At 56.5% G+C, this 17,030-nt stretch overlaps 1 protein-coding gene across 1 annotated transcript in view; it reads right to left on the reverse strand.

The window, feature by feature from the left end:
* The window catches only part of NOTCH3 (notch receptor 3), a 41,522-nt gene extending 26,424 nt beyond the window's left edge, over positions 1-15,098 (reverse strand). Inside the window, exons 1-12 of the mRNA XM_015123166.3 lie at positions 14,891-15,098; positions 11,454-11,532; positions 5,969-6,111; positions 5,552-5,890; positions 5,337-5,459; positions 5,016-5,249; positions 3,409-3,564; positions 3,125-3,310; positions 2,372-2,485; positions 2,016-2,129; positions 1,246-1,479; positions 1,019-1,129 (exon numbers count right to left, since the gene is read on the reverse strand). Coding sequence (XP_014978652.3) covers positions 1,019-1,129; positions 1,246-1,479; positions 2,016-2,129; positions 2,372-2,485; positions 3,125-3,310; positions 3,409-3,564; positions 5,016-5,249; positions 5,337-5,459; positions 5,552-5,890; positions 5,969-6,111; positions 11,454-11,532; positions 14,891-15,008 — 1,951 coding nt within the window. The 5' untranslated portion in view covers positions 15,009-15,098. The remainder of the gene's footprint in view (positions 1-1,018; positions 1,130-1,245; positions 1,480-2,015; positions 2,130-2,371; positions 2,486-3,124; positions 3,311-3,408; positions 3,565-5,015; positions 5,250-5,336; positions 5,460-5,551; positions 5,891-5,968; positions 6,112-11,453; positions 11,533-14,890) is intronic.
* Between the last annotated feature and the right edge of the window lie 1,932 nt (positions 15,099-17,030).

The following is a 17,030-nucleotide window of genomic DNA, read 5'->3' on the forward strand; positions in this document are numbered from 1 at the left end:
CCTTGCCCCAGATCATTCTGGTCCCCAAACTTCCATGAAGTCCCTTTCTTTTTCTTTTCTTCTTCTTATTTTTTGAGATAGGGTCACACTCTGTCTCCCAGGCTGGACTGCAGTGGCGTGATCATAGCTCACCACAGCCTTGACCTCCTGGGCTCCAGCGATCCTCCCATCTCAGCCTCCCGACTGGCTGGGACTACAGTTGCACACCAGCACGTCCGACTAATTGTGTGCGTGTGTGTGTGTTTATCTACTTATTGACTAATCTGTCTTGGGGAGTGTGTTTATTTTTTGTAGAGACAGGGTTTCATTATGTTGCCCAGGCTAGTCTCGAATTCCTGGGCTCAAGTGATCCTCACGTCTCAGCCTCCCAAAGTGCTGGGATTACTACAGACATGAGCCAACACACTTAGCAAAGTCTCATTCCTTTCCACCAAGAATTACTTTAGTCCCATTCAGAAATAACCTAGTCACTGAGTTTGGACACTTTCATCTGTGTTCCAGAATAATCTTTTCTTGTTTTTTTTCTTTTTTTTTTTTTTTTTTTTGTGTGTGTGTGTGTGTTTAGATGAAGTCTCACTCTGTCGCCCAGGCTGGAGTGCAGTGGCACAATCTTGGCTCAATGCCACCTCCACCTCCTGGGTTCAAGCAATTGTCCTGCCTCAGCCTCCCAAGTAGCGGGGACTACAGGCGCCCGCCACCACGCTCAGCTAATTTTTGTGTTTTTAGTAGAGACGGGGTTTCGCCATTTTGGCCAGGCTGATCTCAAACTCCTGACCTCAAGTGATCCACCTGCCTTGGCCTCCCAAAGTGCTGGGATTACAGGCGTGAGCCACCACGCCTGGCCTCCAGAATAATATCGAAACAACCTTATGCTAATGAAACAGCACAGACTCAGGGCAAAGCACGGACAACCTCGTTGGACAAGAGTCTGCAAAGATATGGGCAAAACAGGCCCACAGAAACAAGCGACTTCACCCTCGATTTAAGGACCCCCTCTCCATGGCAGCCACTTGCCCACCTGTGAAGCCAGGTTGGCAGACACAGTCGTAGCGGTTGATACCATCACGGCAGACTCCAAAGCTGCAGGGGTTGCTGGCACAGTCGTCAATGTTCACTTCGCAGTTCACACCTGGTGGCCAGGAACATGGCATGGAGCAGTCACCACTGTGCCCCCCTAAATGCAACCTTCCCAAACCCTCTGTGCCCCTTCAGGAGTGCTGTTTCTGCCCCAGCCCCCAGTTCCACCTGTAGTCCCAGAAGGGCAGCGGCAGAGGTACTTGTCCACCAGGTCTAGGCATTTGCCGCCATGGCGGCAGGGCTGGCTACGGCATTCGTCCACCTGGCTCTCGCAGCGTGTGCCCGTGTAGCCAGGGGCACAGGCACATGAGAAGCTGGCGATGCCATCCACGCAGCGACCATGGTGGCATGGGTCAGGGGAGCAGTCATCCACGTTGCGCTCACACAGCATGCCCTCAAAGCCTGCGGGGCCAAGAGTGTCAGGCTCCGCCCACTTGCCAGGGGCCTGCCCACAGGTGAGGCCTCGGACCAATCCTGGTTCAGCTCTATCTGAGGCCCTGCCCATCAAGCTGTCAGGAGGCAGGCTCAATACAGGCCCTGCCCCGCCACTTACTTCCACTCCACCCCGCTGTAAGCTCCGGAATTTGTCCCTAGCCAAGACTCTCCCACAGTTAAATCCCACCCCCAGCTGTGGCCCCACCTCCAGCCCTGTTTCTGCCCCACCCCCTACTGGAGATGTGAGCAGACGGCAGGTGACAGGGGAAGGTACTGGGCCCTCCCCATTCAGTTACATGCACCCTGTGCCCAGCCCAACCCTTTGGCTCCACGTGTAGCCTTATGTCAGTCTATATGCATTATTGGCTCCACCCCCCAACTCTGTCACTGGGTCCTGCCTTGCTACAATCCTGCCCCCAAGCTCTCCCCAAGTCTGTTATTGGCCCTGTCGCCCACAAGCCCCGCCTCCTGATTCTCGTCGGATTGTCATTGGCCCGCCTCACCCTCTGCACAGCGGCACTCGTAGCCATCAGGCTGGTCCACGCACTTGGCGCCATTCCTGCAGGGTGTGCTGGCGCATTCGTCCACGTCCAGCTGACATGTGGAGCCGCTGAAGCCTGGGGTGGGGAGTGGGATGAGCAGAGGCCCAGAAAGGCTGAGAGCAGTACACCCCACTCCAGCCCCGCCTTGTTTGGGTGGAAAAACCCATTTACTTGGATTTAAATTAACTTCAATGTGCTTCATAACCTGTGATTTCTATTGTAAGTTATCCGCTAATGTGGTTTTATAGGTTCCCACCCTGGAGTTTTCGCCCCTTCCCAGACATGTCTTTTCAGGCTCCCTCTCCCAAGGTCCTCACCCGAGGGGCAGGTGCAGCTGAAGCCGTTGACTCGGTCCTTGCAGATCCCACCGTTGACACAGGGGCTACTCTGACACTCGTCAATATCCACCTCGCAATAGGTTCCTGTGAAGCCTGGGGCAGGGCACAGGGCTTAGGAAAGTGGGGGCTGCCCTATGGTGTGAACGGGGTGCAAGGAAGGAAGTACTTCCCTTCCCTTCCTACTCATCGACAAATCCCCCGAGCCTTCGTCCCCCCTCCCACACTCCCAGCCCAACCTTAATTTTCAGCCTGGACTGTCACCCAGCTGTGGTCCCAACTGGCCCAAGGCTCATGGGTGTTCGCAGAGGCCTTGCCTTCAAACTCCTCCTTCTCTCCCCAGTCCTCATACTAAGCCCTTTCCCCAGTCCCCAGCCCCAAGCCCCAGGGCCCCCATAGCCTTTGCCCAGGCTCACTGCAAGACTGTCTGCAGGCTTCACCTTGACCTCACAGCAGCCCCAACTCTGCCTCTCTAGCCCCAACCCCTTCCCGAGAGGGTCCTAAGGCCAAGAATACTCCCAGCCCACCTGAGGTTCTACTGACTCCATTTGACCAAGCCCCCAGAATCACACAGGATTCCCTTCTGGCCCCGACCCCACCTCCCTCCGGGCTTCAGTCTCTTAAGGGTCCCACTCCAAACCCACTTCCACCCTATTCTGCTCAGCTACCCATCCGCGGGCTTATCTGGCCCCGCCCCCTGCCTCAGGACCCGCCCAGGCCACGCCCACCACCCACCTGCCATACAGATACAGGTGAACTGGCCTATGCGATCAAGGCACGTGGCCTGGTTGCGGCAGGGCCCCGACAGACACTCGTTGACGTCGGTCTCACAGCGAGGTCCAGTGTAGCCACGGCCACACTGGCACAGGAAGGAGCCCTGCGTGTTCACGCACCTGCCCAAGTGCTCGCAGGGGTTGGCGCCTGCCGGATAGAGTGCGTTCAGTGTGGGCGTGGCTGGACGGGACCCCCTCCTCTCCCCTCTTTCCTGGCCCATTCACAGACGATGGAGCTCCCCTCACCGATAGAGCACTCGTCCACATCCTGGTCACACGCCCCGCCCGTGAAACCGGGCGGACAGGTGCAAATGGCCCGGCCGTTCACTGGATTCGTGTCACAGATAGCATCCTCGTGGCAGGGGTTGCTGACACAGGCGTCATCCAGGTGACACAGGAGGCCTGGGAAGTGGTAGGCAGAAGTCATAGGCAGACCTTCCTGCTCTGCCCAAAGGGCCCACACCCCTTGCATATTGTTTTGTTGTTGTTGTTGTTGTTTTGTTTTTTGAGACGAAGTTTCGCTCTTGCTGCCCAAGCTGGATTAAAATGGTGCGATCTCGGCTCACTGCAACCTCCACCTCCCAGGTTCTTCTGCTCAGCCTCCGGAGTAGCTGGGATTACAGGCATGCGCCACCACACCCAGCTAATGTTTTTTATTTTTAGTAGAAATGGGGTTTCACCACGTTAGCCAGGCTGGTCTCAAACTCCTGACCTCAGGTGATCTGCCTGCCTCAGCCTCCCAAAGTGCTGGGATTACAGGCATGAGCCACCACGCCTACCTTCCAGTCTTTGCTTCTGTAATACCCTCTGCCATGTTATGCCCTCTTTCTATATCCATGTTCCCCTCCTAAACATGTTCTCTGATCTTTGCCACTTCCAAAGGTAACTCCCAGGAGTTCCCCAATTCCAATGGCTTCTGCATGCATCAGTGCAATGTCAGCCTCCTCCTAAGTCTCTCCCAGGCTTCCTCTCCCAGCAACTTCCCCTCTAAAGCCGCCTCCAGCATAATCTTTTTTTTTTTTTTTTTTTTTTTCTTTTTGAGACGGAATCTTGCTCTGTCACCCAGGCTGGAGTGCAGTGGCGCAATCTCGGTTCACTGCAAGCTCCACCTCCCAGGTTCACGCCATTCTCCTGCCTCAGCCTCCCAAGTAGCTGGGACTACAGACATGTGCCACCAAGCCTGGCTAATTGTTTGTATTTTTAGTAGAGACAGGGTTTCACTGTGTTAGCCAGGATGGTCTTGATCTCCTGACCTCGTGATCCACCCACCTCGGCCTCCCAAAGTGCTGGGATTACAGGCATGAGCCACCGCGCCCGGCCTCTTTTTTTTTTTTTTTTTTTTTTTTTAAATACAGGGTCTTACACTGTCTCCCAGGCTGGAGTGCAATGGCTCAATCTCAGCTTACTGCAACCTCCACCTTCTGGGCTGAAGCCATCCTTCCACCTTAGCATCCAGAGTAGCTGGGACTACAGGCATGCACTACCATGCCCAAATAATTTTTTGTATTTTTGGTAGAGACAGGATTTTGCCATGTTGCCCAGGCTGGTCTCAAACTGCTGAACTCAAGCAATCCACCCACCTGGGCCTCCCAATGTGCTGCAGTTACAGGCGTGAGCTACCACACCCAGCCTACCAAGTTTTTGTAGAGATGAGGTCTCACTATGTTGTCCAGGCTGGTCTCAAAGTCCTGGGCCCAAGCGATCCTCCTATCTTGGCCTCCCAAAGTGCTGTGATTACAGGCATGAGCCACTGTGCCCAGCCTAGCATAATCTTTCTAACACTCAAGTCAGACTTCTTATTTGCCCCCCCTAAAAACCATCCATGGCTCCCTGCAGAGAAAACAGCCACTCACCAGTCTTGCCCATGGGGCAGGCACAGTAGAAAGAAGCCACGCGGTCATGGCAGGTGGCCCCGTGGAAGCACACGGCTGTGGCACAGTCATCGATATTCTGACTGCAGCTCTCGCCTGTCCAGCCATTGACACACACGCAGCTGTGGCCACCCAGCGTGTTGAAGCAGGTACCCCCATTGTGGCAGGCGTTGGGTTGCAGCTGACACTCATCCACATCCTCCGTGCAGAACTGGCCTGTGGCAAACAGACGCAGCAGTCCAGCTACCTGGCGCATGTCCACCTGAGGCCTGCCTCCCCACTCCCTCTGGCCCCAGTGCCCACCTGTCCACTCTGGAGGGCACTGGCAGTTATAGGTGTTGACGCCATCCACGCATGTCCCCCCATTGAGACATCGGTGTCCTGGACAGTCGTCCACGTTCACTTCACAATTCTGACCCTCAAACCCTAGCAGGGAAGGGGGCAAGGATGGTCACCGTTGGGCTGGCCTGATGTCCCCGCGCCCACCCTTTTGCCTCCCCTGAGTAGGGCTCACTCACCAGGAAGACAGGCGCAGTCGTAAGTGAGGTCGCCACTCTGCCTGCAGGTGCCCCCGTTACGGCACGGTGAGGGCGCACAGGGCACCGCGGGGTTCTCACATAGAGGCCCCGTGTAGCCAGCTGGACACTGGCAGCGGAAAGAGCCAGGCGTGTTGAGGCAGGTGCCACCATGGCGGCAGGGCTCACCCACCCGGCACTCATCCACGTCACTTCGGCAGCTGCGGCCCTGGTAGCCAGGTGGACAGGAGCAGAGGAAGCGTCCATCGGGCCCCACTGAGCAGCGGGCACTGTGGGCACAAGGACTGCTGAGGCAGGGATCTGGCAGGGAGCAGTCAGGGCCTGGAGGGAACGGGACAGGGTTAGTTTGGTACTGACCACACCCCCGCCTGCCTCCCCTCCAGACTCTTCCCCTCTCACCTCGGAAGCCACGGGGGCACCGGCATGAGAATCGGGCGGTGCCAGCCACCACAGAACTCTGGCAAACACCACGGCCAGCACAGGGGCCTGAGTGACAGGGGTCCTCCAGCTGACACCGCTCACCCACCCAGCCAGGCGGGCACCTGTGGGCAGAGGTGGCTTGGTCGGGCAGCACAGGGCAGGATGGCCCCAGACACAAAGATACACACCAGACAGGCAAGAAACACACAGGGAAACAGTGCAGCAAACACACATTTGCTGGGCGCGGTGGCTCACGCCTGTAATCCCAAAACTTTGGGAGGCTGCGGCGGGCAGATCACTTGGAGTCAGAGTTCAAGACCAGCCTGGCCAACATGGTGTAACCCCGTCTCCACTAAAAGTACAAAAATTTGCTGGGCATAGTGGTGTGTGCCTGTAGTTCCAGCTACTCAAGAGGCTAAAGCAGGAGAATCACTTGAACTCCAGAGGTGGAGGTTGCAGTGAGCCAAGATCGTGCCACTGCTCTCCAGCCTGGGTGACAGAGTAAGACTCCGTCCCAAAAAAACAAAACAAAACAAAACACACATTCATTCATGCAGTGAAGATTTACTAAGTACCTACTATGTCCTGAGCAATACAAATACAGCAACAAACACAATGAAAGTGGTCCCTACCCCTCTGGATCCTTGCAGCAAGGTCCAGGCAAGGAGAACATATAGAAATAACAAATTAATATACAACATGCTGGCAGGGGGTGGTGAAAGCCATCAGAACCATGAAGGATGTAGTCAGTTGGGTGGCAGCCCCTGAAAAGATGATGTCCATGTCCCAGAACCTGTGACTAGGACCTTATTTTTTTTTTAAAATGACTCTTTGCAGATGTAATTTTTTTCTTTTCTTTTTTTTTTTTTTAAGAGACGGAGTCTTGCTCTGTCACCCAGGCTAGAGTGCAATGGCACGATCTTGGCTCACTGCAACCTCCATCTCCCAGGGTTCAAGCAATTCTTCTGTCTCAGCCTCCTGAGTAGCTGGGACTACAGGCACACGACACCACACCTGGCTATGTAGATGTAATTAAATGAGAGATGTCAAGATGACATTATTCTGAAGTATTCACCTGGGCCCTAAATTCAGTAACAAGTGTTCATACAAGCGAAAGGCTCACGACTAATCCCAACACTTTGGGAGGTCAAGACAGGACAATCACTTCAAGACAGAAGTTCGAGAACAGCCTGAGCAACATAGGGAGACCTTTTTTCCATAAAAAAAAAAAAAATACCTGGCGTGGCGGCAGGAGCCTGTAATCCCAGCTACTCAGGAGGCTGAGACAGGAGAATCGCTTGAACCCGGGAGGCGGAGGTTGCAGTGAGCCGAAATTGCACAACTGCACTCCGGCCTGGGTGACAAAGGGAGACTCCATCTCAAAAAAAAAAAAAAAAAAAGGCCGGGTGCAGTGGCTCACACCTGTAATCCCAGCACTTTGGGAAGCTGAGGCGGGCAGATCACAAGGTCAGGAGTTCAAGACCAGCCTGGCCAATATGGTGAAACCTCATCACTACTAAAAATACAAAAATTAGCTGGGTGTGGTGGTGCACACATGTAGTCCCCGCTACTCAGGAGGCTGAGACAGAAGAAGCGCTTGAACCTGGGAGGCAGAGGTTGCAGTAAGCCAAAATCATGCCACTGCACCCCAGCCTGGGTGACAGAGAGAGACTCCATTTAAAAAATAAAAATAAAAAATCAGCTGGCCGTGGTGGCTCACACTTGTAGTCCCAGCTTCTTGGGAGGCTGAGGTGGGAGGATCGCTTCAGCCTGGGAGTTGAAGGCTTCAGTGAACTGAGATTGCGCCACTGCACTCCAGCCTGGGTGACAGAGCAAGATTCTGTCTCAAAAAAATGAGACAGGCAGCCAAAAGGAGATTTGGGTGGGAGAAAGAAGAGAAGGAGACTGAGACAGGGACTGGAGTGAGACAGCCACAAGCTGAGAAACGTCTGGAGCCACCGGAAGCTGCAAGAGTCAGTTCTCCCCTGGGTCCCCATGGAGAGGCTCAGCCCTGCCGAAACCTTGATTTCAGACTTTCAACCTCCAAACTTCATGGCAATGAATTACTATTGTTCGAGCTACCCAGTTTGTGGTAATTTGTTAGAGCAGCAGTAGGAAGCTAAACCACAGGGCTAAGGGATAGAATGATGGGGTTGAGGAGGTAGAATTCTGTTTTCACAGACATTTGAAGGTAAGGAGGGGGCCATGGGGATTTATGGGGAACAGCATTCCAGGCAGAGGGAACAGCAAATCAAAAGTCTCAGACCCTTGTCCAGGCCCAGTGGCTCACGCCTGTAATCCCAGCACTTTGGGAGACAGAGGCAGGTGGATCACCTGAGGTCGGGAGTTTGAGACCAGCCTGACCAACACGAAGAAACCCCATCTCTACTAAAAACACAAAAAATTAGCTGGGTGTGGTGGCGCATGCCTGTAATCCTAGCTACTCGGGAGGCTGAGGCAGGAAAATCGCTTGAACCCAGGAGGTAGAGGTTGCAGTGAGTGGAGATAGAGCCACCGCACTCCAGCCTGGGCAACAAGAGCAAAACTCAATCTAAAGAAAGGAAGAGAGAGAGAGAGAGAGAGGAAGGAAGGAAGGAAGGAAGGAAGGAAGGAAGGAAGGAAGGAAGGAAGGAAGGAAGGAAGGAAGGAAGGAAGGAAGGAAGGAGAGAAGGAAGGAAGGAGAGAAAGAAGGAAAGAAAGAAAGGAAAGAAAGAAAGAAAGAAGGAAAGAAAGAAAGAAAGAAAGAAAGAAAGAAAGAAAGAAAGAAAGAAAGAAAGGAAAGAAGGAAGGCAGGAGAGGGAGAGGGAGGGAAGGAAGGGGAAAGAGAAAGAGAGAAAAGAAAGAAAGAAGAAAGAAGAAAGAAAGAGAAAGGAAGAGAAATGAAGGAAGGAAGAGAGAAAAGAAAGAAAGAAAGAAAGAAAGAAAGAAAGAAAGAAAGAAAGAAAGAAAGAAAGAAAAGAAAAAGAAAAGAAAAGAAAAGAAAGAAAGGAGAAAAGTTTCAGACCCCAGGATACAACCACCCAAGCACACATAGGCCCAGAAACCACAGCTACACACATAGAGGGACACACCAATTGGACCCCATGGCCTGGCCAACACTCAAGATACCAACCCACAGCATCTGAGGCGGAAATGAGCAACTCTCACTCACAGGGACAGACAGCAGGGCTCCCACAAACCCTCAAGTCCCTTCCCTGGGACTTATATAGCCTCCTATGAAGGGATGGGAAGGTGGAGGGTTGGGGAACTGACACTACTCTCGGTACCTTCATCTTTGTGGGGGTGGTCCTTCAACCTGTACCCCCCTCCCCAAGCCCACCAAGGAGTGTGAGAAATTGGAACTGGGAGGGGTTGGTCTTAAGACTGGAAATCTCCAAGGGGCTCTAGCGGGGTCAGAGGGAGGGGCTTGGAGAAGCCAGAGAGTCCTAGCTCCGCCCCCCAACGCTGCCAACCCTCACCCCCCTCTACCTCCCCCGTCCCTGGCGCGGTTGTCCTCCCTCCGGCTTGTCCCAGACGCCTGCGACTGAGCTCAACAAGCGGCTGACTCAGTCAGCGTCACCCGCAAGATCCCCCCCACCCCGGCCCCCAGCGAAACAGGTCGGGGCACGGCCGAGCAAGCAGAGATGCGGGTGGCGTTGGGAGGCGAGGGCACAGCTCCCGCCCCCTCCTCCAAGGCCCGCAGGGCGACCACTGCGGCCGCGACCGCGCGTCGGGAGGGGGCGCGCTGAGCTGGGCGCCGAGGATAGCCGGTCCCACCGCCAGGCAGGGCGCGACCCGCGCGGGCCCCCTCCCGACGCCCCGGGCGGGTTCCCACGCTCTGAGTCCCGCGCCCCCGCCGACCGGTCGGGCCGGTTCCAGCCCCAGCCCGCGCCCCGCCCCACGGCCTAAGCTTTAGGGGAGACGGAGTGGGGAGCGCAGACCTGGTCGGGGGCGGGGGGGGGCACAGCGGGTGAGGCGAGGACTAGGAGATGGGGACGAGGTCTATGGAAACTTCTGCGGTCGGAGGTGGGGAGTCTTGGGGGATCCATGGGTGGGGTGACAGCTTGGGGCATCCTTGAAAGGACTTGAGTATTTGAGACCATGAAAGAGACTCGTGGGGGTTGGGGGGCGTGTAGGCAGTGGTTCCCACAGCCCCGCTCGGAGGATTGAGCCCGCTCCACTCCGGGCGATCCGGGCTCCGGGCGCCGCGCACGCCGGTGATTCACCTGTCGAAGGGCGGGGCAGCCGCGGGCGCATTCACCTGTCGGCAGTATTCCAGGCGCGGAGCTCCACTGCGCAGGCGCCCGGCCCCACCGCTCGCCCTCCCAGGTGTGTGGCTCCAGGTAAGGTCACACTTTTCCCCATCCAGCCCCACCATCGCAGACCCTCCAGCCCCACCCAGGAAACCCCCTCAGTCAGGCTCAGCCCTCCACAAAGGTGAGCCTGAGTGGGAGATCCAGCCAAAATAAATGTAGGTGTAACTTCAAAGCAGCTCCTCTGGGTCTAAACTCACCCTAGACCCACCCAGCTTGGGATTGACCCAGTACTTGGCACACATGATGCTGAATAAATGAATACATTAATGAGTCAATTAATGGCTACTGCGTGAACTGCTGTTATTAATGATAGCATGAAAGGAGCCAAGCATTTCCTCATAACCTTGAGAGACTTCTCCTTAGAGCACCTGTTTCCTGCCTCCCTACCATTATTATTTATAATAATGCCTATGTGTTGAGCACATACTGTATTCTGAGCAGTTAATGTATGCTGAGTGCATACAGGAGTTATTATTGCCCCATTTTCCAGATGCAAAAACTGAGGCTCAAAAAGCTTGAATGCTCAAGGTGTCCCAGACCCCAGAATTCAAACTGAGCTCTTTCTGTCTCTCCTCAGCTTTTTCCCAGCCTCTGCTCTGCTCCCTGCAACCCCCTGCCTTTCCTTGCGATATCTAACAAATTGTTAGAGCCTTCTTAAATTGTTAAGCCCCTTCACAGTCGTCAGGGTGAAGCATACCCTATTTCAAAGGTGCAAGTAAGTGACAGTGTGGGACTGTATTATAGGCCTCCTATGTCCCCCACCACTAAATGTTGAGAGACGGGAGGGGCGTGGAGGGTGTGAGCCACTGCCATTGGTCCCTGAGAGTTTGTTGACTGAATAATACCTGCCTCATGGGGGGCTTTACATGTGACCTCAGGTGGCCAAGAACTGTGAAGCTGGGATTACCAGGTCTATTTTGCAGACCATGACACTGAGACATAAAGAGTTTAATTCCTAGCCGGTCAGCAACATGATGTGGGACTTGAACCCAGGCCAAGAAGACTGCAGAGCCCCTGGTCAGTTTCCAATGGGGAAACACGAGAGGTTGCCCAAGCCACACACATGTAGGAAGTGGTAGAGACATCCATGGTGAACGCAGAGGCAGAGGGAGAAGACAAATCACACCCCCCACACAGGGCCCACTGGTGGCTCTGAGCCAGGCACTCACAGGCAGGCAGCCTCCCGGGAGGGCAGCTGGGTGCAACGACCTCCATTTGCACACGGGCTTCCGTCCAGGCAAGGGGGGACTGTGTGGGGGCGAAGGAAGGTGGAGGATCAGCCAGGTGCCCAGGAACCCCAGGCCCAAGTGACAAACCCCCTCCCTCCCTCCACCAGGCAACAGCTGCATGGGGCTGGGGGCGTCTCTGCGGATGCAGGGAGTCCCCCCATCCACAGTTCCCACGGCCCCCCCGCCCCAGCCCCAGCTGTTGAGACTGCAGCTGTCCCTGCCAGCTCGAGCCCTGGGAACCACAAAGCAGGGGCGGGCAGGAGGAGGGGCTGTCTTGTGCCAGATGTGGGGGCTCGGGAAGCTGCCAGAGCCAGGATATGCAGAATGGGGTGTGCCGAGACAGGAAGTAAGGGTGCTGAGTGTTACAGGGAGGTCTGGGGCTTCAAGTCCAGGTTCAGGGGTAACAGAAGGGGAAGGGGCAGGGGGTCCTAGGGCCACAGGCCTTCCTTTCCCTGATGGGCATCTACTCCAGCCAGGCAGGCCTGCGTTGTGCTCTTGGGAGAGGGACCAAGGCATGTACCCACGAGTGAGCACAGCATCTCCAGGAGCAGCCAGCGCTGGGCGTTGCTGGAATAGGGTGTGTGTTGAAGGGAGGAGCAACTGGCACAAGGCATGTGCTGCCCTGTCCAACATCGCCATCCCTAAGGCTGTGGCCCTCTAGGGTGTGGCATAGTCTAACTGTCCTGCCAGACAGGTCCAAGGTGTGGCTGGGTCTGAGCTAGTGGAGAACTGTGTGCATTGGATCAGGTGTGGGGACACAGTGTGTACATCCATGCGTGCTCGTGTCAGAGAGAGGGTGATCGAATGAAAGGAAGATCGATAAAAACAGACGGACACAAAAGAATGAACTAGAAGCAGATAGACCAGGAGAAGACAGAGAAGGACAGAAAGAAACGGGCCGCGCGCAGTGGCTCACGCCTGTAATCCCAGCACTTTGGGAGGCCGAGGTGGGCAGATCAGAGGTCAGGAGATCGAGGCCATCCTGGCTAACAAGGTGAAACCCCGTCTCTACTAAAAACACAAAAAATAGCCGGGCGTGGTGGGGGGTGCCTGTAGTCCCAGCAACTCAGGAGGCTGAGGCAGGAGAATGGCATGAACCCAGGAGGTGGAGCTTGCAGTAAGCCAAGATCCCGCCACTGCACTCCAGCTTGGGCGACAGAGTGAGACTCCCTCTCAAAAAAAAAAAAAAAAAAAAAAAAGAAAGAAAGAAAAATAGAAAGCGGCCAGGCATGGTGGCTCACGCCTGTAATCCCAGCACTTTGGGAGGCCAAGGTGGATGGATCACCTGAGGACAGGACGAGTTTGAGACCAGCCTGGCCAACATGGTGAAACCCAGTCTCTACTAAAAATACAAAAGTTAGCTGGGCGTGGTGGCGGGCGCCTGTAATCCTAGCTACTCAGGAGGCTGAGGAAGGAGAATCTCTTGAACTCGGGAGGCGGAGGTTGCAGTGAGCCGAGATCGCACCACTGCACTCCAGCCTGGGAACACAGTGAGACTCTGCCTCAAAAAAAAAAAAAAGAAAACAAGAGGGTGAGTGACAGAATGAGTTGAACTGATCCTGAGCATGGGCGTACATGATATATGTCGCCTTCCCCACAGAACAAGCCGACTGGACACTACCACCCACACCAGGACCTGTGGGTGTTCGTGAACTCACGCTGTGGGTCTCATAACATGGGCTATGGGTCACGCTGAGCTGTAGGTAATGTGAGCCACATGTGTGTGCGTGCACGGGCTTGTGTGTCAGTCTGTATGTGGATTTGGGCATGCATCTATTGTGTCCCTGTGCAGCTACATGTGAGTCTATCTGTACATTCATGTCAGCGTGGGTGTGCCCATGTGTGTATGAGCTGCACACCCATACAGGAGTGCACAGATGTGTGTGCTGTCTGTATGCAGGCTGTGTCTGTTGTGCGTCTATGTGAACTGTGTATCTGGGTGTACAGCTGTGTGTTGGTGTGACCTGTGTGTGCACCAGTGTGTCTGTGTATGGGTTGGCTGTGTCTGTCCATCTGCATGTGTGAGCTGGGTGTAAGCATGTCCTTGAGTCTTCATCTGTGTGCTGAGTGTGTGCAGGCAGCGTGTGTAACACACCTTGCACTAGCGATGCACAGTATGTGTGATCATATTTGTGTGTGCATGTATGTCAATGTGTGAGCTGTGTGCGTGAAGCCGGGTGTGTCTTTCCTGGGCCAGGTGTGCATGTCTGCGAGTGTGCTGTGTGTGTGCTGGTTTGCATCTCTGTTACGTGACCTAGAACTGTGTGTGCCAACGAGTGTGTCACAGGCCATGTGTGTGCGCCGCTGGTCCGGCGGAGGCGGCTGCTCCTGCCCGGTCCTGTCCCGTCCGGGCCCCGGGGCTGGGCTGGGGAGGCCGTTCACTCCCGAAACCCCCATTCCACCCAGCGCCAAGCCGCACAGTGGCGTCTGGGACCCCTGGCCAGGGGCCTTGGCCGGCGCCCCTCCCCCGCCCACCAGGCCTCCCGTAGCGGTGAGGGGGGTGCCCCCGCAGCCCCCTCCCCGGCCCTGCCGCGGGTCCCGCTTTGTCTGGCAAAGAAAGCGCGAGGCCGGCCGGGGGGAGGGGGTGTCTAGACGGCGCGGCCATTGTCCCGAGCGGGGGAGGGGAGGGAGGAGAAGAGGAGGGGCGGGGGGCCCCTGGCCGGCTGGGGAGGGGCTCCGGCCGTGGGGAGGGGGCGCTGGAGCCGAAGGGGAGCACGTGAGTCCTCGCCCCTTCCCCTCCCCGTGCAGGGGCGGGGTCCCAGGGCCTCCGGGTCCCCGCGGCCAGAGGAGGGAGCGGGGCTGCGGGCGGGGGAGGGGGCGCGCGAGCCGCCGAGGCTCCGGCTCCGAATCCGGCTCCGGGTCTTGCTGCGCGCCGGTCTGGGAAGTTTTCTCCGAGTTCAGAGCTCCCAGAACTTCGCGCCCCCTCCCCACCCCCCGCCTGGCCCGGCCCGCCCCGGGTGTCGGGGGCGGGGTGGGGGGGCTTTTGTGCGAGAGGTCCCCGGCCTAGGAGTACCTGGGCCTCCAACCATAACCTATCCAGGACTCCAGGCGTGAGTTGGATGGGGACGAGTCCCGGACTCTGTACACCCTCCCCACCTCGAGTCCCTGATCCCCGCACCTCGACCTCCCAGTCTCGGACTCCTGGGTCCCTTCATCTTCTGCTCTGATCGCTCAAGGGTGCCCGTTCCTTGGGCCTCTGGGGTCCTCCTCATTCTGAACCTCTGGGACCTCCAGTACTGGCATGCAGCCCCGGGCTCCTGCGCCCCTTCCCCGACCCTGGTTCCTGCCTCCCATGAACCCCCCCAGCCCCGGCCTTGGGGGTTCTTGCACTCCCCCTCTGCCGCCCTCGTCCCATCCGCCAGGTCCCGGCCCCTCACCTGCAGCCCCAGGCCCCGCTAGCAGCAGCAGCAGGGGCAGCGCCCGCACGGGTGGCGGTGGCGGTGGCGGCGACATCGGGCGACGGCGGCGGCGACGGCCCCGGGCCCCCGGCCCCATGGCGGCCGGCCGCGACCCTCCCCTCCTCCCTCCTTCCCTGGGCTCCGGGCGCGTCCCGGGCCAGGCTCCGCGCCGCCAACTTCGCCGAAGTGAGGCGGCCGGGCCGCCCCGCCCCCAGCCCTCGAAGGCTCGCCCCGCCCCGGGGCCGGCCCAGCGCGCCCCCGCCCCCCGCCCGGCCTCCCGGGGTCCCTGCCCACCCTCCACCCGCACGGCCTGGGACGCGCGGACCCTCGGAAACCCAGGCCGAGCATGCAGTGAGACGCGGGCCGAACCCGGAGTGGCAGGCACACCCAACCTCGTGAACGCCCACGCACCCCATCCCCATCCCCCAATACACACCCAGAGCGGGACACCTCTGGAGCTGGGACAAAAACACAGCCTCCCAGAAACCTTGGAAACTGAGACCAGTCACGTCCTGAGAGGCTCATGGACCCACAGCCACCGACGCACAAATGCAAGCCCATGCACCAAGATTCCCCAAGACTCACTGATCTAAAACACTCACAAACCTAAAAGTCGACCGGGCGCGGTGGCTCACGCCTGTAATCCCAGCACTTTGAGAGGCAGAGGCGGATGGTTCACTTGAGATCAGGAGTTCGAGACCAGCCTGGCCAACATGGTGAAACCCCGACTCTACTGAAAATACAAAAATGAGCTGAGCATGGTGGTGCAGGCTTGTAGTCCCAGCTATTCGAGAGCCTGAGGCAGGAAAATCGCTTCAACCCAGGAGGCTGAGGTTGCAGTTAGCCGAAATCGTGCCACTGCAGTCCAGCCTGGGCAACAGAGCAAGATCCTGTCTCAAACAAAACAAACAAACAAACAAAAAAACCGCTAAAACCCACTCAACCAGGCCAGGAGCCTAGGAATACATTTGCAGCCTCAGACCTCAGACACACATTAGGAGTCACATGCATGCGTGTGTGCTCACACATGCACACACACACACCCTTCTTACTCTCAGCCCTCCCAGAAAGCAACCCACTTCCTCCTCACTACCCTCTGTGACTCTCAAAGCGTCTCCCGAGCCCCCTAGTCCCACCCCCATATGCCACACATCTTTGGTCCTCAGCCCATCTGGCTCAATTTGATCAATTGTCTTTTCTTGATTTTTTTTTTTTTTTTTTTTTTTTTTAGACAGAGTCTCGCTCTGTTGCCCAGGCTGGAGTGCAGTGGCTGGATCTCGGCTCACTGCAAGCTCCGCCTCCCGGGTTTACGCCATTCTCCTGCCTCAGCCTCCCGAGTAGCTGGGACTACAGGCGCCCGCCACCTCACCCGGCTAGTTTTTTGTATTTTTTAGTAGAGACGGGGTTTCACTGGGTTAGCCAGGATGGTCTCGATCTGCTGACCTCGTGATCCGCCCGTCTCGGCCTCCCAAAGTGCTGGGATTACAGGCTTGAGCCACCGTGCCCGGCTTTTTTTTTTTTTTTTTTTTTTTTTTTTTTTTTGAGACAGGGTCTGGCTGTGTCACCCAGGCTGGAGTGCGGTGGCCCTATATTGGCCCACTGCAACCTCCATCTCCCGGGTTCAAGCGAGTCTCCTGCCTCAGCCCCCATCCCCCCCAACCTGCCAGGTAGCTGGGATTAGAGGTGTGTGCCACCACACCTGGCTAATTTTTTCTTTTTCTTTTTTTTGAGACGGAGTCTCGCTCTGTTGCCCAGGCTGGAGTGCAGTGGTGCGATCTCAGCTCACTGCAAGCTCCGCCTCCTGGATTCACGCCATTCTCCTGCCTCAGCCTCCTGAGTAGCTGGGACTACAGGTGTCTGCCACCACGCCCGGCTATATTTTTTTGTATTTTTAGTAGAGACTGGGTTTCACCATGTTAGCCAGAATGGTCTCGATCTCCTGACCTTGTAATCCGCCCGCCTCAGCTTCCCAAAGTGCTGGGATTACAGGCGTTAGCCACCGCCCCCAGCTTCTATTTTTTTTTGGCAGAGACTGGGTTTTGCCATGTTGGCCAGGCTGGTCTCGAACTCCTGACTTCAAGTGATCCGCCCACCTTGGCCTTCTAAAGTGCTGGGATTA

The sequence above is a fragment of the Macaca mulatta genome, chromosome 19 (genome assembly GCF_049350105.2).
Source record: "Macaca mulatta isolate MMU2019108-1 chromosome 19, T2T-MMU8v2.0, whole genome shotgun sequence".
Taxonomy (NCBI): domain Eukaryota; kingdom Metazoa; phylum Chordata; class Mammalia; order Primates; family Cercopithecidae; genus Macaca; species Macaca mulatta.